Genomic DNA, 21,561 nt, shown 5'->3' with positions numbered 1-21,561 from the left:
TATCTGCCTAAAGGGAGGGATGCCTTTCGTGGAGGACTTTCTAAGGGAAACTGGCTCGTATACACGTTACACATGGGCAAAACCACGAAAACGCCCATGCAGCCAGCCCGTTCGCGGGATTCGAACCTCAGACCGAACTATCAGTGTTCAGCGTCTTTACCGCTCGGCCGTTGGTGGGCCGATGGCATAATGAAGCATTCTTTATTTAAATATTTTAAAAGTCAATTTAAAATTATCAGCCAAAAATTTGGAAATTAGAAACAACTTTAGTTTTAATCACGATAACGATCTTAAGTATATGGCTCTCAATGTTCGCCAGTGGTTATATGTTCACAGGATTTGAAAACACCACCTCAGTCGCCAGATTTAAACCTCATAGAACACATTTGGAAAGAACTGGAGGTTAAAGTACGAAAACACAACATCAAAACGAAAAGCAAACTCAAAACAGTCATGACGGAAGAATGGATGAACATTGATACAGAAATTACAAAAAAACTAGTAAAATCTATTCCCAGACGTTTAAAAGCTGTTATGAATGCTAAAGGATATCCTACTAAATATTAATTTAACAAACAAATGAAAATATTTACTAATATGTCAAGATATTTTTTTAGTGTATGAAGACTTTTATGAGATATAATGTTTTGTCATTCATGATTTTTTGATTACCAATTTCTTAAAAATAAAGTTTCGCTATATTTTAAAACTATTTCACGTAATTTTGTTACAAATAGATTATAGATCTTATTATTAAAATCTCATTCAGAAAATTTACTTTTAATTAATGGATAGAGCCCTATTCCAATGAAAATCATAAGTGTACGAACACTTTTGGGAGCCACTGTGTGCACAAAAGTAAAGTCGACCTGATGCTGCTAACAGTGTGATGTATAATTTAGATGGGTCTGAGATAAAAAAAGAAAATCAGAATTAAATTTCAATGTAGTCTAAATGTTTATTTACTGATTCCAAAAACTATAGTGAAAAATTCAAAATATGCATTTTTATGAAACTAAAATATATATCTAAATTAATTGTTACTGCATAATGAGTAAGTTATTCATTAGAAAATCCCATTCCCTGTGAATTATTAAAATCTGAAAATATATTAAATTTAGACTTTGATTATTAACATTTACTTACTTTATTCTGCTTGGCATGCAGCGATTCAAATTTTCAATTTTTACATAATAACAGACATTTATTAACCTTAGTGACTATCTAATTTCTCACATGTTTCTCCTTAAAAGTCAAACTTTAATTTTTAACAAAGTAACATATTACCCATTAAAAATCTTATTTTAGGGCTTCAGTTATAAGGTATTTTCTCTCTCCTTCCAGCATGCAATGATAGCACATTGTGTATTTGAGGGGTACCAGGCTTGAGTCCTGGTGAGGGCATTTCACATTTTGTGCTTCAAAATAACCTTTATGTTTCTACACAGTTAAATAGTGATCCTCTATATCAGAAAGATGCAACAAGGAGAAAAAAATCACAATTAATGGAAAATTTAATTTATTAGCAAAGCATAAAATATTTGTGTGCATCACGAGTTGCTTAAAAAATCAAATTCCTAAATCGGTGATGGCAAAACATCCAGAGTTGCCGATGGAGATAAAAAATTGTATAATACAAAAATATTTGTCTCTTGTAACTACTTCATCATTCTCAATATGTGCTGCACTTACCTTGGATGCATTGGCAGATACAGTCCCAGAGTTAAAATATGGATTTCCAGATTAACCCAAAAGGTTAGCCATCACTGTCCTAGATCTGTAGTTTGAGATTTTATTTCAAACTTCCATTCTAGTGGCATGTGCAGGAGTTCTGACTTACCATATAATATCCCTGCAACCGTCTTGAGCATATGTTATATTACTCATTTTTAAAGTTCCAGATTCATAAATCTAGCAGACTTATGAGAGTTTTTCAACAAAGCATGACAATCTTTTAAGCAAGATAATTTTTAATTTTCATGAAAAATATTTTTATAGTATTGCATAGAAATGAAATAAATAAGGAGGACTATTATTATTTAGATTTTACAAATTTCAGATTTACAGGGTAGTAATGTAGATTTTCCTTTGTTAAGCAGCAAATAAATTCTACCCCCCTTCCTTGAAAAAGAAGAATCTATGTGAAAATGCACCTACAAGAATTTTATATAAAATCTACACCAATCCAGAGTTATCAATTTTTATAAAAATTACTTCACTCATTGGTGAAACAATTTTACAAATAATGTTCATTTGTATTATTATAGGCATTTATATTATTGATATATTAAAAAAATATTTCTAATGAATTACAGAATTTTATGATAAAATTCTCAAAATTCATTAGAAATATTTTTAGAAATACAGAATTTTATGATAAAATTCTCAAAATTCATTAGAAATATTTTTTTAATATATCAATAATATAAATGCCTATAATAATACAAATGAACATTATTTGTAAAATTGTTTCACCAATGAGTGAAATTAAGAAATATTATTTAAATTTTCATAGAAAACGTACTGTTTTGCAAAAACTTGTAAACATCTTGAAGTTGATTATGTTGATATTTTCATTAGATCTCATCAAAGAGTTTCATATTTTTCTATCAGAATGTTTTAAAAATCAATATTTCATTATAAAATGTCTGTATACATCTAGGTTCAGCAAAGAATTTTGTGTAGCTGGTACTCTTTTCATTCAAACTTTTCACCCTTGGGATCTTTTGTATTCCAAACTTTTGTATACTGTAGTTCTAAATTTGATGTACTTTGAGGTAATTATCTCACAATTTTGTGCATTTGAAACCACCCATTCAATTTTGAGATTAAATGGACAAATACTACACACTTAGTAATAAACATATATAATATATGTTTATTACTAAGTACTACTATTTATATTAATTAGTTCACCCGAGTTTTAAATAAAATTAATTTTTTTATGATTTATATTTTAGGTTTTATGCATTAAGATATATAATTTTTCTTAAAGCCAATTAATTCTTAATTAAAAGCCATGTCAAATACACTTATGGTCAACGTAGCATAATTTCAGCCTATATTTATGAAAATTACCTCATTCAAATTTACAAGATTTTGATTTAACAGACTATAAAATTAAATAATTCCCCAAAAAAGTCTCATAACAATTACTATACAAATGACAAGACATACAAGCACATTAACAACTGCTTTTATTGTACAAAATTTTGCTAAACATCAAGAATCAGGAACATACAACATACATAAATGTACAAGTGGAAAGAAACCCAAACAAATGTTGCTTTTCCAGGCACACAGTATAAAATGTCTTAAAAAAATAAAATTAAACATCTTTCAAGTCATCAGGCAGAGGCAGTTTTGGGTGTTTATTTTCAAAATGTTGCTTGTATGTTTTGGGATCTGGCATCTGTGCCTAAAAGAAAAAAAAAAAAAATTCAGATTTCTTTCTTTAATGAAGAAATGCCAATCATAAAATCATCAAATCCTCAAAATTTCAAAGCAAAATTAAAATTAATTAAAAAAGCATAACTTTTTAAATTTTAATATTGTTTTCCAGACTGACAATGTGATGGAAACTACAAGATTTAAATAAATAGTTATTACAAATTATTGCACTCCATTAATGACATTCAAATAATTTAAAAAGGGATTCACTGCACAAGTGACTGCTTTAAAGTATTAAAAGCAATATTTACTTCTAAATTTCTGGATATGAATCTTTAATTAATTTTAATTTTTTAAATAGTATATCACACCTGCCAACCTCTAAAGATAAAAATTCAGAAGATTTCTCCAAAATACAGAAGAACACGAAAAATTAATATCATGCTTTGATATTACAAAAATAATTTATACAAATAGAAAAAAGAAAATTGTACTTACATTAGTAAATCTCAATTAAGCAGTAACTAAAAAATTTATTAGGAAACATAAAACAAGAATTTAATGTTACATAAAAAAATTATTGCAATGAATTTAGAGTGCATTTTTTGGCTTTAGCCAAAAATTCTTTGGAAAATTTCCTGTCATAACATTTAGCAATTAAAATGTTTTCTAGAGTTTTTGGTGAAATTGAAGAACGAAACATAGTTTTGTTTTTCTTCACAACACTGAAGACTCTCTCGCACTCAGCATTACTGTGTGGAATGACATCGGCATCCGAATTCATAGCCGAATTTGAAAAAAAATCATCCACTTTCTTTGACGTTGTCGAAGCCGAAGCATTAACTTCATGCTTTTTAGACTTAACATGCTTCACAATGTCGCTTCTTCCACCGTGACTTATTATGAAGTCACACACGCACATGTTGCAAAATGCATAGTTATTTCCTTTGAAGGATTCTTTAATTGTTGGAAATTCGGCCTTGTAGGCAGGCCGAAAATATTGAGAATACGTTTTTTTTTTTAACTCATTTCGTAACAACAACGCATTAAGGAAAAAAAAAAAAAAAAAGAGAGAGAATGCGACAATCCACGCTCGCTGAGTAATTCCCTTGCTGCTGAAGCAAACACGAAAAAAAATAATCTGGCGCCCACAAAGAAAAGAGTGGGAGAAACAAGTTCAGTGCATTGGATTGGCTGGTTAAGCGGCGAGTTGGGAGAAACCGCAGGTTACTGGATTCGAAGTAGTCGGTAGTAAAACACGATGCAATTGGAGAAAATCGCTGAATTGGCGAAAAATTCTAAAATTTCGACAAAAATTACTAAAAACACTGGGAAAAGGGAAAAAATCGTAAAAAATGGATTACGATCGTAAAATCGTAAAAACAAACGCATTTTCGTAAAAATTACGAAAAATTCATAAAAGTTGGCAGGTATGGTATATGCATCCTGAACACTGGAAAAAATATACCACTTGGTTAATGGTATTAACGATGATAACTACTCTTTTGTTTTTTGTCACATTAATACTCTTTTACATTGAACTTCCTTTTCCAGCAAACATAATCTGTTATGTTAAATAACTAAACAAAATTTACAACTCAATTTTAATAAATGGTTTGCCTAATACAAAATATTTTAGAAAGCATTTTTGATAAACCATTACAAAAGGCACATTAAAATAAAAGTATTTTTCAACAATTTTAATTCAGACATAAAATTTTACCAAAAAGAATAACTATTTACCTTGCAGACAGTGCAGACATAAGTTAGTGCTTTTTGCGCGGCAGCTTTCTGATCATGGCCTTGCTGCCTTTTTAAATCATTGGCTCTTTTGGCAGCTTTTTGCTGGGATTGGATTTTCTGTTGTCCTCGAGCCATGGCCTGGAAAATTAAAATACATTAGTAATGAACATCATAAAACTTGACACACACACACACACACACACACACACACAAAAAAAAAAAAAAAAAATAAAAATAAAATAATAAAAAAAAAAAACATCGACTGGTACTGTTCTGTTACCAGAACCAGATACTGCCAAAAGCTGACGATACGGTGAAAAATTCGAAGGATAAAAAGAATCACCTAAATATGCATGATATGGATATGTTTAAGAAAAATCCAAATAAAAAAAATCATACACAAAAATGGGGGGTAATCATTTAGCGAATTAAGATTAATGTAGTTATGAAACTGCAGATATTATAAAAAATAAACATTTGCTTGCCTCCACATAAAACTCAATTAAAATGTTTTAATTAATTGGTGTTCTGGGCTGATATTTACTTTGCCAGTTTTCATTCTCCATACCCTTTTTTTCAACAGTTTGTGTATGACAACCAGTAGTGGGATTGATAAAATTATATTTATGGTTAATGAAGAATAGTTCAAATCCAGCCACTGTTAATTCTTCAGTGTGATACCTTTTCCAACAGTCTGAGTATATTACAGTGCCATCAATAATATTTTTTCCAATAAATGGTTCTGACAAAGTTCTAGCAGAGTGGTTAGGCACAGCAACTAAAAAAACATTCTTTTGTTCTTCCTCAAATTCCGCCGTACACCCAATGAGGTGGTGGAAGGAGAAGAGCAACGTCTTTTTTTTTTTCAATACAACCAGTGCTGCTTATTTTAATTGACAGTTTAGACATCTATGCATGGCCATACACTTCCCTCATACAAACTTTTCCAATTAACAACGGTGCAATGATTCATATTAAGTTGATATAATTACGAGGGCCATCCAGGAAGTAGATTACGTTTCCGTCTGTGTCCGCTAGGGGCGGGGCTAGCGCGGCCATCTTGGGGTCAGAGCGTTGCGCAGCTCAGTCTGCATCTAGCCGTGCTAGTGAGAGGTTCGTACTGTGCTCCGTTCAGATACTGTGACGGTTTGAAATGTCTGCGTTAATTGAAAATCCCGCGAGCTGCGAGGTGCGCTCAGTAATAAGGTTTCTGACTGCAAAAAACTGTAAACCGATAGAAATCTATCGGCAGCTTCGTGAAGTGTATGGGGACAACATTATCACTGAAGGTGGAGTGCGTCAGTGGGTCATAAGATTTTAAAATGGCCGAACCAATGTTCACGACGAAGATCGAAGTGGGAGACCCAGCATAGTGACCGCCGAACTTCTCGAAAAAGTCGATGCTAAAGTCCGTGAAAATCGAAATTTCACAATAACGGAACTTTCTTTGAGTTTTCCACAAATTTCGCGAAGTTTGTTGCACGAAATCATCAGCGAAAAGCTTGGTTACCACAAGTTTTATGCAAGATGGATTCCAAAAATCTTGACAGAGGACCACAAAAATCAGCGAATGGCTGCAGCGTTGAACTTTTTGGACGCTTACCATAAGGATGGTGACTCTTTACTCGATCGCATCGTTACTGGTGACGAAACATGGGTGAAACATGTGAACTGTTAAACGAAATTGCAATCAATGCAGTGGGGGCACACAAGTTCTCCCCAAAAACCCAAGAAATGCATGCAAACAATGTCGGCAAGGAAGATGATGGCGACTGTTTTTTGGGACAGAAAAGGTGTAATTTTGGTGGACTTCCTGGAAAGAGGCACTACAATAAACTCTCAAAGGTATTGCCAAACTCTCCAAAAACTCAGAAGAGCAATTCAAAACAAGCGCAGAGGAATGTTGAGCTCTAAGATCTTGTTGATTCACGACAACGCCCGGCCCCACACGGCAAATGTCACTCGTAAAGTTCTTGAATCTTTTAAGTGGGAGTTGTTTCCTCATCCGCCGTACAGTCCCGACCTGGCACCGAGCGACTTCCACCTATTCCCAGCAATGAAGAAGTGGCTGGCTATGCAGCGTTTTGATGACAACGCACAGCTGCAAGAAGAGGTAACGAAGTGGTTGAAGGCGCAGGCGGCCGAATTTTTCGACGAAGGAATTTCCAAGCTCGTACATCGCTACGATAAATGCCTTAATTTGTATGGTGACTATGTAGAAAAGTAGTATTTGAGTGTGGCTTTCATCTGTATATAATAAAATTTGTTTCCTATACTTTGTTTATTTTTTTATTCCAAAACGTAATCTACTTTCTGGATAGCCCTCGTACAATTGATTAATAAATACAAGAGAAGTTAATTCTAAACATCAAGCAATACATAAATGAAAGGAACTAACATTAAGAAACTAATTTTCATCTCTTCAAATAAAATTTGAGAACATAATCCTTTTATTTTTTACAGCACAGCCTATCATCATATCTCCATTCCAGTGCTTCAGTCAAACTGAAGTTGAGCTTCATTTTAAGATTTTTCATGCACTTTCTTACAGAGTAAATAATTCTTTGTTCCTGAAGAAATTGTATGGAAGATGTTTCATCGTTAGATAAATCTCAAATTTTCATATTCATGGTAAATACTATAACAGGGTTTGTATACATTTCTGCACAAGGAAATTAAGTACTTTTAATATGAAAAAAATTAAAGATCTATGAGCAAATGGAAACTGAATAAACTCAATTTAAAATATTATCAATGCCAGAACACTCTTGTAATACCATCCTAAAAATAAAATAGATCCGTAAGTAGGATGCATTATTATTAAACATAAATTAACATAATTAGTAATAAGTTTGAGAATAAAATAAACTTTATGAAATTTATCAAGTAGCATTAAGTATTTTACATTTATAATAGTTAGACATATTTTAAAAAATAAGCAACATTTTATTTATGTTTTTACTAACAATTAGCTTTCTGTTGATTTGTCTTTTATGTATCATTTTGTCACATACTTGCTCAATCTAGAGGATTAGTAAATAGCTGGTAGATTTTATGTCAAATGGCATAGGTTAAAATGAGAAGTAAAATCATAATCAGCATGATTCAAAACAAAAGACTGACTGTTGTCACTGCTGCTGCTTGCCTAGAGAGAGACCTTCTTATCAGAACAAACCTTTATGACCTGATGTAGGCATGGTTAGCAAGATTTGAAAGTTAGGGTCTGTCTGATGCAGTTAATGCCGCAGCTTCGTCTAGAGTTCCAAGGGTTGTAACCCAGTTCATATACTTTAAGGTTTCAATAAGCCACTAAAGCACCAGAGGTGATAAGTTGTTTTGTATTATTTTAAGTCTCACTAGATGCAAAGAATAAATTTTACATGAATTTATACATTTTTGTGTTTTATCTTGCAACCACAGTAAAGATTAATGAAAGGTAATAACTCGCTTTAATAGGCAGAGATATTTTTAAGAGTAAGCAATTAGTTATAAGTAATTAAATAAGGTAGTTAGATAATTTTAGTCATTATGGATTTACATGCCCACTATTAAATTTTATTTATGCATCTTTTTAATTTGAAGCTTTGCCAGACATTTTGGCTAATTTATATAGATTTCTTTCCTTTTAAGCATCTTTTCTAACAATTAGAAATAGTGCCCTCATTAGTTTCTGTGTGCTTTAGCTCCTAACTAGTCAACTTCTCTACAATGTACTTATGAAGATTTACTTGATCTAGTAAAAGTAAAATAGTCCAAAACCACCCGACAGATGTGAAGCAAATTATCGCCATGTCTGAAAGTAACTACAAAGTTAGATAAAGGTTTAAATTAACCTCTTATTTAAAAAGAACTTAGATCACTAAGACATACTCTGATGCTCAATTACAGCTTGTTATGAGGTAATTAAACCAGAACAGTCAAATTCAAACTAAAAATGCAGACTATACAAAATGTCAAAAACTATATAATTTAATTTTCATTTAAGCTGGCTCAGTAGCTCTATCATCATAACAAATTCAAATGTCGGCAGCGATAATGCAAAGACAAATAATTACAAATTATCAGAGCTGGCAGGAACTAATGCAGCGAGCAAGCGGAGATCAGAAACACACACTGCCTTACATTCCAAAAACCTCAGTTTAAAAACTGTTTAAGCTATTTGCATTCTGGTGAAGAAATAGAAATGGGAAATTATAAACTGGGTAATTTACATAATAATTATATATATCTTTGAAGAATAATTTTAGTATCCAGTTTCTTTCTTCAACATGTTTCCTTTTCATTTCAGAATTTTTTGGATTTAATTAAAGATTTATGTTATTCTAAAAAAACTAAATGCATTTAGAATATATAGAAAAAGCTGCTAATTTTATTTCTTTAGTAATATGAACATTCAGAAGAAATATGAAATATATATGGTAAGGGCTAGGTGCAGAGCTGGTGTGGCAGAATCTTTAGAATTTAGCAACACATTGAACAACAAAATCTAGGAATGGCAAAACTTTCAGAACTTATAGCAGGCACTGGAAACAGAATTTAGAAAGGCACTAGGCAGCAGAATCCAGGATCCACAGAGATTGCATCAAGTGGGAAAATGCCCAGTGCCAGCCTTGTGTATGATGCATTAAGACATATTAGATGAATCTTTTAAAGTGTCAGTTTAAAATTTTTTTATCGATAAAAAACTTCCTTTCTATAATACCTGTCCATGTGATAAGTTTAGAAGCATTTCTGATATTTTCGATGCTTGAGTCTAGTGAAAAGTAGAGAAAATAAAGGGAAGATAAACATGTTAAGAAAAAGATTCTAGTATCAGAAGTAAAACATTCAAATATTAGGTTTTTATTGTTCTTTCAGATGCTCTCCAAAAAGTAAGAAAGTAAAGTACTCTCCAAAAAGTAAGAAATTAATCACAAACTTTCTGTAAAATACATCCATTACGTGTTAATACCATAGAGACATGTTTCATTTTATCACCTTTTTCTTAAACTTTTAGTCGTGGGTCTAAAAATCTTGCGTTCTAAACTTTACAAGCTGCAATGTATAAAATCCTAAAGAAAAATTACCCATACCAATTCTTTAACAGCAAAAAGCTAGAAATATTTTTCTTTTCGAGGGGGGAGGACAGAAAAAGTGTAAAATTAATTTTATAGAGAAAACTGATGCATATTGAGACAATTACATGAGAAAACTCTTACCATGAAGCAATTAAAAAGAAGACATTTTTAATTACTAATTGAAGCTATTTTACTTTTACTAAGAACTGTTTTGTAAACTGTGCTTTATAGAGAAAAATAAAAATGTTTTATTTTAATGTTATTTTTTAAGTATAATTTCAATATATTACCATTATTTTAAAAGTGAAGTTGTTTAAGAGCTCTTCATTAGAAAAAATTATTAAATATTTTTTAAATGCTTATGTTTTACTTCTTGCTCAGAAACTCGAGTATCCCACCAATTTATATTAAAGTAGGAACAAATTATGACCCATGAACTCATTCAAAAAATAACCATATTTATCAGTGAATTGCCAAAAATATTCCTCCAAAATGCTAATTTACATTCAAAATGGCAGTCGTAAAAACAGACAAAAATTTCAGATTAAAATTAAGTACGTTCTGCCGATTTTGGACAGTATTAAAGGAAAAAAAGGACGAAATCAATTCCAAACAACCTAAGGACTTTTAAGGATCTTGCAAACTCTGTATAATAATACAAGTTATTATTATGTCTTTAGAATCTGTATTCTTGTAGTCAATTTTGAAAAAACATTCCTTCACTTTTTTTACAAAAGTAAACACTGAAAACTTCATACGAACCAAATCTCTCTGCGAGTTTAGCAAATATCTGGAGAGGACTCCAGTCCTGATAACAGAACAGTACCTCAATTTCATAACAAATACTTCTACTGAACAAAAAGTATCATTCAAAACTGGAGCTATGTATAGAACCTCTTCACATACAGAACTACTATGCCACTAATTTTATTGATTAATTTGATTATAACCGAACTTTCACTGAACATATGCCCCCTCATATAGTCCTTATCTGTTTATAGCACAGTCGTATGCAAAATAATATTTACCCCGCCCCACTCATCTGATGATTCTGCTTTAACCCCCTGAATGGCACAGCATTTTGAACTACTTATGAAGTTGTGTATTTAAATTGCATTTACAAGCTAAATTTATATTATTAATTATTTTAGTCTCTGTTTTCAGAAGCTTCGATTCATTCAGACGATATTTATGTATATCACTAAAGAAACTAAAAAAAAGCAGAATATTTTAAAATTATAATCTATTATATAGCAAACGACAAAAATTCTCATAATCAGATAAAGCTAGTTTTGCCACTGGCAGTTAATGAGAGCAATTTTAAAGACTTGAATCTGGCTAAGAATCAAAGTCAAGATCGCTTTGCCTAGAGACAAATCATTACAATTGTTCCATATGAGCAATTTCCAATTTGTATTTGAACTTTCACTAACATGGTTTGCTATCATAAATTTTTCTCTGAAAAGGAAAGTTACCATAAATATACACCCTGTTTTAAAAAGAATATACATATTACAAAGTGTTATTTTGTCCAAACTATCGATCACTGCGCCTCGGTTCAGCTATTGGTGAAACGAATACATAATCTAGTTTATATTAATAGCCAGTAGTCTTCTGTTTTGCATGGTAACCATCACAGCTACTCCACAGCAGAAATCATTTTGTGCTCTCGAGTTTGCGAAGTGCAATTCCGTGATTACAATGCAAAGGCGATTCAAGTTGAGGTACCAAAGTGATCCTCAAATGGATAGAACATTCGCAGATGATATCGACAGTTTGTAAATACAGGATGTATATGTAAAGGAAAGAGTCCTGGCTGCCCTTGCGTTTTTGATGAAAATGTTGCATGAATTCAAACTGTTTTCCAACATAGTCTTTCAAAATCAACTCGTTGTGCCAGTCAGGAGTTACAACTGCCTACAACAACAATTTGGAGTGTTTTGAGACGTCGGTTATGAAGCCGTACATGTTACATTTGCTCCTGATGGCAAACACAGACATGTGGCATTTTGTAACGAGATTATTGATGCTACTGACAATAACATTTTCGCCCAACACATCGTGTTCAGCGATGAAGCGACTTTTCATGTTCGCGGTCTTGTAAACAAACACGTTTCGAATTTGGGGCCTACAGAACCCACATGCAGCCACTAGACATGTACGAGATTTGCCCAAAATCAATGTGTTTTAAGCGATATCCCGATCATCTGTTTACGGCCCATTATTTGATGGGAACACGGTTAACGTCAGGAGTATCTCGCTATGTTACAAAACCGATTGTTTCTGATGGTGCACAAAGACAACGTCATTTTTCAACAAGACGGGGCACATTCTCACTGGTGTCTTTACGTGCATGATTATCTGAATGAAACTCTCCCAAACTGTTGGATTGGTCGTCAAGGAGCTGGCGACTTAGCATGTCTCAGCTGCCTCTACGGTTACCGAATTTGACACCCAGCGACTTCTTCCTGTGGGGTTTCGTTAAAGACAACGTTTATGTACCACCACTCCCACAGAAGTACTGGAAGAGGTGAAGAACCAGATCCGTACTGCCATAACATTAGTGATGACTGACATGCTTGCCGGAGTATGGGAGAAATTTGAGTATCGATGTGATCTTGTTCATGTTGCTGATGATATTGAGCATCTGTAATCTGAACTTAAGAGGTTCGTACATATGTGTGTAAAGTTTCATATTCTTATGTCATACAGTTTAATGAATATATGCATTCAAAATGCGTATATACTTTTTGAAACATGCTGTATTTAATTTGATGAGTCAGCAACATAAAAGTACTGCCCCAGAGCTTTTCCAATCAGTAAATCATGAATTTTTTAATTTAAATATGAATATTACATGACTTATCGTAAACCAATAATTTGCTTTATTTTGACAAGGCTGTTTAAAATTATCTAAAATTGTATGCAACAATGTTTAATCCACTATTTCAGTACAGTCTCAGAACATGAATAAAGGAAAAGTCTTAGCCCCGGTATACTTCCTAGACATTTCAATATCATCCTTCTCATTTTATGTGTAATATTAGTGTCATATTTTCAATCCCGTTTTCATGCTAATTTTATTGCTTGAAAATAGGGAGGAGTAACTTTTGAAGTATTATACTGTTTCTGAAGAGATGGCTTGAATGATAAACATAACACATTAAAAAGCACATACAAAGACATCCTAATATTACCTTACTATGTATTTCAAAAAACTTATTAAGTTCAAATCATATGGTTACAAGACAAGAGGGGGGGAAGAAACATGCAAGTAAGTACAGTAATTCACAGTCACAAATACTGCAATACAATGTTTCCAGTTTCATTATGCCTCATATGCCAATAAACTGATGCAAACTCGTATTAGTGCAATAAAAATAGTGAAATCTGAATACAGAAACAAGGATGATTTTATGATTTATGAAGTCTATAAAATATAGCAGGCACAGAATTAACATTAATCAGATGAATAGTAATATTATATCTACCCTATCCAAAAGCAATAATCCAAAATTCAAATCAGAAAGTCAGGAGTTTATGGGTATTCAATTAAATTTATTGCCAAATGAAAAAAATGTGAAAAATAAGACAAACTAAAACACAGATGATGATAAAAGAACAATAAATAATTCTGAAAAAAAAAAAAAAAAAAAAAAATCTACAAACCTAACATAAATAACCTTGCAATTTTATAATAAATAGAGAAGGCCTTGACAGAACATTTGAATTTTCAGTACTATTCTGTTTTGAGGACCGTAAAAAAATTGCAGCAAAAATGTATGCGCAAAAGCGCCAAATCTAGCAAAGGTGCACATTTAACAGCGCACCAATTCTAGCATACGCGTTGATTTCAGATTGTGCAAGTTTATATAGTTCTATATTTCTTAAGACGCCATTGAAATACTAGTTTAATTTTTAAATCCTTTTTTTTATATATATATTCTATGGATTTAACAATTTGGGAATTGCCCATGACGAAAAGTCGGCAATAGAATTTTGGGTAAAATGCAGAATCACCCTTTGGTTGACTCGTTTTTAAGAACTGCACATACTCGGTATCCACGTGCACATCAACCTATTTTCACTTAAAAAAAATCCTAGAATTGCACAAAAATGGCACTGCGCACACCCTTGACTTTATCTATGTACACATCGACTTATTTTCATTAAAAAAGTAAAAGAAAATCTACAAAAATCCAATTGTTTCTACCCTTGTAAAAAGCGGCAAACAATGAGCGATTCTGCACTTTACCGATAATATTTTCAAAGAAAAGGCATCATTCATTATAGAAAATTACGTTTAAACAACCAACAAGATGAAATTATGCTTTAGCGATAAGTTGGTAGAGAAACAGCGATGCAGGCATCCATTCAGTTATGTTTAGCAATTTTTATATAAATTATAATGATCTGAAATAGTTATTTACTCTTATGCTTCCATTCAGTCATGTTTAGCCTTTTTCATATAAATTATAATAAAAAAGCATTGGGTAGAGTAGACCTTAAGGTACCTCTTGTATTATGGCAAAGTTGTTGTTTCATTTATGGTAGCCTGAGTAGTTGAATGTTATAAAAACCCTATTCTGACGTAATCGGGTGCATGATTCTGGGAAATTTTGAATCATGGGATGTTTTGTAAGCGTTTTTGTGGTGTGTGTTGGTTTGATTCTTTAGACGGTAGAATGGCCGAATGTAGTAAGATTAATTTGAAGTTTCTGTACGATTTGGAGCGAGAGGGGAAAAGAGCTTTAATTGACTGGTGTGTAAATGAAGGTTTACTTAGTAGCCATTATAAGTGTCCTGTACGTAGAAAGGATATGCGTCTAGTCGAACGTAAAAACCGTTTAGATGGATTTGAATGGGTTTGTAGGAAGAAAGGTTCAGATGGTCACTATGTGAAGCGTTCGATCAGAAAGTGTACCTGGTTTGAAAAAAAGTCATTTGAGTATGATTGATATTTTGATTTTTACGTGGCTCTGGGTGCACGAAGCAAACTCGAAAATTACGGTAAGTGTATTTATTTGCTTTTGGTAGAGCTTAAATATATAACATGTTTTTCCTTTTTTATGTTACTTTATTGTTTGGTTTAAAATGTATTTTATTGAGATTATGTATTTTTGTTTGCCTATATTGTAGAATTAGGTGCTCCTTTGACTTTTTAAGTGAAAATATATCAATGTGTACATGGACAAAGTAAAGGGAGTGCGCATTGCGAGTTTGAGCAATTCTGGGATTTTTTTTTTTAAAGTGAAAATAGGTCGACGTGTACATGGATAAAGTCAAAGGAATGCGCAATGCCATTTTTGTGCAATTCGGGGATTTTTTTTTAAAAAGTGAAAATAAGTCTATGTGTACATGGATACCGAGTTTGTGCAATTGTTTGTCTTGTTATTTTGGCTTTGTGTCACTGCGATTCCCCCCCCCCGAAAAATCGCCGTTTCGCAAGCGAAAATAACGAGTACGCTGTCGTATTTTATTGAGATTATGTATTTTTTTGTTTGCCTATACTGTAGAATTTGTGGTGTTCCTTTGACTTTTTAAGTGAAAATATATCGATGTGTACATGGACAAAGTGAAGGGTGTGCCCAATGCAAGTTTGTGCAACTCTGGGATTTTTTTTTAAAGTAAAAATAACTCGACGTGTTCATGGATAAAGTTAAAAGAATGAGCAATGCCATTTTTGTGCAATTCGGGGATTTTTTTTAAAAAGTGAAACCAAGTCTATGTGTTCATGGATACCGAGTTTGTGCAATTGTTTGTCTTGTTATTTTGGCTTTGTGTAGCAGCGATTTTTGTGCCAAAAAACGCCGCTCCACAAGCCAAAATAACGAGTCAAACAATTGTACAAAATCGGTATCCATGTATCGCCTAAAATCGCCAAGGGGTACCCTCAACTATACTTTTACCAAAGTATTATATAAAATTAACCTTTCATTTAAATTAAAACATCAATCGGTTGATCTTTACAATATGGTAACTGGTAGTTTGGCGACATTTTGGAGGCGATAAAGGTTACTACCTGGGACTTTGGTAATAATGCGAGCAGTACTCAGTTCCGATTACGCATTATTTTGCGTGAGGGAAATGAGAGATCATGGGATATGTCATGTGATATTAATGGACGAATTACGGTTCTTTAATCGGAAAAGGGGGGGAAATCGGGAAAAAATGTGGAAAATTTGTATTTAGCTTTATTCTGTGTTGTGTGAAACAGTGTTCTGTAATTTTTGGATCTCATGGCCCTAAGTAAAGTGAATTCGAAATGGGTATTTAGGCATTGTGATAAAGAGAAGTTTGCTTTTTATTTAGCGGAGGAAGTATGGAGGAAAAATTCGCAGAAAACATCTTTCAATAATTTTATTGAATGAATTAGAAAAGTGTATCCGCCACGTAATCAAGATTCTGAAGAAGATTAGGTAAGTTAGTATTTTTAATTATTTGAGGATATTATTTTTATGCATTGTTCTAAATGTAAGGTGGAAAGGAATTTGGTATTATTGGGAAAATTGTTATTAGCAATGATTTAGTTTAAAGTAATTAGGATTGTAAGGTAATTTTTATTAATTTAATGTATGTGCTCATTTATATTTTAAGTAGTGTTTTTGAATTTAATTATATTTTAATGAAATGATAGTTATTTTGTGAATTTTATGTTTGTAGGAATTTGGTATACGTTTAAGTTGAAATAAACGTGCATGGAAATAATTTAAATATTTGATACTAAGTACTTGTAATACTTGCGGTATGAATTCGTTGGTGACGTGTATAATGTAATAGATGATTTAGAGGTAAAAGTTTTTGGATATTTTATTTATTTTATATGTGGAAATGTTCATATTTGGAAAGGGTAAATACTTTTTCGCGATCAGGTAATTTCATATGTGTTCTTTTTACCAGGTTTAAAGATTGAGAAAATTGTCATGTATTTTCGTGAAATTTTTCTAATTTATGAGAAAAAAGCAGTGTACATGGATATAGTGAAGAGTGTGCGCAATGCCATTTTTGTGCAATTCTGGGATGTTTTTTTAAGTAAAAATAAGTCGGCGTGTACATGGTTTATGTGTATGTGTTATTTTGAAAAACGCGTAAGGAGTATGGTATTTTGCACTTTTTCCCAATTTTGCAGTGAATATTTGTCATGATTAAGCAGTTTTGTTTGATAAAATTTCTAGCATATGTGTAATTCGGCTAGTAGATTGTTGGAAGAAGTGTTCAGTAGATAAGAAGAAAAGAAACATGTCTTTACTTCGTGAAGACAAAATGGCGGCGGGGAAAAAAAATAGAGGGTTGCTGTAGGAGAGTTGGTTGCCAAATTTTCGCCAAGTTACCATAATGTAAAGATCAACCCATCAATCTTAGATAGTTATTTACTATTATACTTCCTTTCTTGTCACAATTATTTTTGGCAGCATTGGCATCAACAGTAGTTTGGCGATTTTTTACGGCCCTCGACACCGAATACGACCAAATTTTCTAGCATTGTTACTGGAATTTGCTTGAGAACTCAGTATTTTAATATTAATAAGAAAAGAAAAATTTAGAATTGCAATTTGAAATACCCGAGATTACAATATAACCCCATAGAAGTGAATTTACCATTAAAAAATAAAAATATTATTTTGCCAACTGATAGGCTAAATATCTGCTGTTAAATAAAATTTAAAAATCACCCCCAGAAGCTCTGGCTTTATTTCATTTTCCTTTTCAACAACAACCCCCTTCAAAAAAAAAAGTAAACACAAGAAAATTCCGGTCCGATAACAGTACCAAAATCTTATACATAAATGTTTTCAAAGTTAAAAACTTATGTTATTTGAAGATTCTTGAACATAGCTTGAAAATTTAGAAATAATTTACATGAATGCAGTTAATTTATACTATAATATTAAACATAATAAATCCAGGACAAAACAACTTTCTACTATTTAAGAAATTTTTTTATATTAAAATAATCTTATTTGTGTAATATAATGAAGACTTCATTGCCAAAATTATAAAACATGAATCATAAGCTACTTCAGAATATGGAGTTATATATCTCATACGCCAATAAACAGAGACAGAAATAAATAAAGCAGATTACAATTAAAATTTACATTTTACAGAAGGCTTATAATCAATGATGCCACGATAGTCGCAACATACACAAATTTACTGTTATTTCAAATATAAAATGATCCAGAAATAAAGAGAATTTTGTAGCTTAATGTTTTACATGATGATGATTAAAAAACACTATAAAATATCCTGTATTAGCCTTTACTGCATGTGTGTGTGGGGCTATCGACCCCCTGTAAAATTTCACAGATCTACAAGAGGTCAACATTGGTCCCAGAGGAAACTTCTGCAATCCAGTCAAAGAGATCTACTACTACATCCACAAAATAGCATAAGAATTCCTAGTACTTCATATATACCATTTAAATTTAACAGAAGCAATTATGGGATGCTACATATCTATCTCCTCATATACAAGAAATGAGCTGTAATTTGGAGATAATACACACTGCCTAGACAAAGACCATTATACTGCATGTAACATTTTACAGAAAGTCAAGAATTATGAAACTACATAGTTACCCATTTCTAATCAACCAAATTCACATAATGCAATCTAGATTTCCATTTAAGTATACAGTGACTAAATATATATTTATATTCAGTACCTAATAATAATTAATAATAAACTGCATATACATTACATTTCTCAATCACACTGCATGTTTCTACATTTAGGAAAAACTACTTGCCATTTGCCGAAAGCAAGGTCAAATCAAGCTAAACCTAAATCATCTGAATGCATCTCTAATGACAGAAAGGCAACTATTAACATTAACTTTGAAAAAAATTCTCTTCCAGTATTCTATGAACAGAAAAACAGAGTAATAACTAATGGCTCAAGGTTCCGATTTAAATTTTGCAAGTTTATTTGGAAAGCATTTTTTACATATATTCCACTAGAAAATTGTTTTAAAATTAATTTATATAGAAATTTAAAAATATTCGGTAAACTATAAAATTAACGAACAGATCTGACAATTACTGTTAAGACTAATATTTACAAAACCATAAAAAAATTCCTAAAATTTGCGTCTCGATAGTTATTATCCTGCTCCTCCAAACCTATGATAGCTAATTATTCAAAAACAATCCAAATTCTTACGTTAAAGAACGAAAAAAACTCGCGCCAGAATTAGAATCAAATGTTATCTTATATTGCGGGTTAGGGAAGACTAAAATTTTTAAGTAATCAAGTCTTTAGAAAAGATAATACAGAAATTTACTAGTTTTAAATTGCGATCAGTAGTTATTATAGTATAACTACTGATAGCTGAAGTAACTACTAATCATGTAATGTTCGCTGCATACCATTCAACCTATTAAATGAGTTTAAAGCTTGCTCTATTTAGAAATACTGTGAATATTGAGTAGCAAGTGAATTAGGTCTACAAAATTACATCTTATGCTAAACATTCTTTTCCATCCTAAATGAATCAAACAGTTTTTAAATATTTTATTTTTCGCAGCTATTTTAAATTAACGAATAAATACCGAAAATATGCACAAAAAAAAATTATATAGAATAGCGAAAATTATTAACACGACTATACATTACTAGCAATACAACTGAACTTCACAACGGTTAAGTCAACGAACTGGTTTGCAATTTTTTTTTAAATCTACATCGAGATATTTTTAACGGAAAGGGAAATATTAACAATATACTCAAACTTTTATGAATAGGACGAAACACAGAATTAGTTTTAACACGAAGAAACTTACCCAAGAATTGCATTGAACGCTCACCTGATTAAAAACAGTACTAACTCGCTTGCGAATACAGTGACTGCCAGATTGAGAAGAAGATCGTCTGGCAAAGAGAAAACTGCGATGGCGCTGTAGGTCTTTCTCACCCCCCCCCCATCTATGACGTTCTTAAGGGTTAGCAAGAATGAAAATTATAAAATAAACTCTCTGTTGTAAAAAATTAATGCTTATGAATTAAGCTTATTTTATCGTATCCATGAAAGTTTTCATCCACGAAGTTAGAAATTAAGGGCGCTAGTCTGGACACCGTCGAGATAGAAGAACGGGTCGCTTTTTGCGATCTACTCGACAAAGAGCGAGTCTGGTGTCATCGTCTCGATCATTACAGAGATCGACGCATCGGAAATTTTTCCGTCAGCTGGACAGCTGCCGTTTAAGTTTCTGGCTGTCGTTTTAGAGCTAAACTGAGGACGGCGGAGGTCACGGATTGTTTTTGAAAGTGTACGTAATAGATATTTTAATTTCTTAAGATTTGTGAAAAACTCGAGTATTTCGCTATAGAAATAACGCATTTGATGGTCACGATTCTACATTATTTATTTATTCTACACTACCAATGCCTTCATTAAATTTTAGTGAAAATAATATATTTGGTGTTTTCCTATTTCACATATAAAGAAGGGGTACAACTTTTAATTTAAAATTGTAATTTTTAAACTAATGTATATATCAATGTATTAATTTCATGTTTTGATCAGTAATTTATAAATTTTGAAATTTTATGTTTTAAATTATAATGCATTTTCCTCTACTTTTATTTGAATTTGTAGTGTATAAAAATGTAATACATTAGACATGCATTAAAGAATATGCAGTATATAATTTAAAATAAGTATAATAATATGCAGTATATAATTTCTTGCATAAGCTTGCTGACTAATTTTAATACTTCCATCTTCAAAATGTTTAATTTCAAGTCCAAGAAAGTATACTGCTGGTTTAGTTGTGATTCTGAATCTCGACTTCAATTCTCTGAGAAATTTTTCAGATTCTTGTAGATCTGTTGATGCTACTAAACCATCATCTACATATAAACATACGATTAGCTTCTTGCCGTTATTGTTTCTTATATATAAGCATGGATCAGCTTCACTTCTCTTGAAGCCCAGCTGTGACACAAAATCTCCAAAATATTTATTCCAGCAGCGTGATGATTGTTTAAGTCTATACAAACTGCGTTTCAACTTACAGACTTTCTTCGAACGGTCACTATATCCTTCTGGTTCTCTTCTGCATGTATATAGATTCTTCAAGTTTTCCATATAAGAATGCTGAACCGACATCAAACTGAGAAAGATGCATTTTCTCATTGGCTGCGATGCTCAAAACTGAACGAATAGTTCCTAACTTTGTTACTGGACTAAACGTTTGATCATAATCAACTCCAAAATGTTGAGTACATCCTTTGGCAACAAGTCTAGCCTTGAATTTATCAATAGATCCATCAGGATTCCTTTTGATCTTATAAACCCACTTGCATGGTATAGCTTTAGCATCTTTTGGTAATTTTTCTAAACTCCATGTTTCATTCTCTATCAAT

At 31.9% G+C, this 21,561-nt stretch overlaps 1 protein-coding gene across 2 annotated transcripts; it reads right to left on the bottom strand.

Moving 5' to 3' along the window:
- Nucleotides 1-3,180: 3,180 nt before the first annotated feature.
- LOC118201746 (transcriptional regulator ZNF706-like) lies at nt 3,181-20,141 on the bottom strand. Of its 2 annotated transcripts, none has more exons than XM_035373898.2 (3): nt 20,001-20,141; nt 5,134-5,271; nt 3,181-3,418 (listed from the first exon to the last, which is right to left on the bottom strand). In XM_035373898.2, the coding sequence occupies exons 2-3, from the start codon at nt 5,266-5,268 to the stop codon at nt 3,329-3,331; spliced, it is 225 nt and encodes a 74-aa protein (XP_035229789.2). In that variant the 5' UTR covers nt 5,269-5,271; nt 20,001-20,141; the 3' UTR covers nt 3,181-3,328. The 2 variants fall into 2 exon arrangements, with proteins under 2 accessions (XP_035229789.2, XP_035229787.2); XM_035373896.2 differs by having other exon boundaries at nt 19,977-20,130.
- Between the last annotated feature and the right edge of the window lie 1,420 nt (nt 20,142-21,561).

This window comes from Stegodyphus dumicola, chromosome 3 (assembly GCF_044657685.1).
Source record: "Stegodyphus dumicola isolate Sdum_Otavi_A_Nest chromosome 3, ASM4465768v1".
NCBI classification, from domain to species: Eukaryota; Metazoa; Arthropoda; class Arachnida; order Araneae; family Eresidae; genus Stegodyphus; species Stegodyphus dumicola.
The sequence above is the reverse complement of the archived record's forward strand: the minus strand, read 5'-3'. Positions and strand labels throughout refer to the sequence as shown.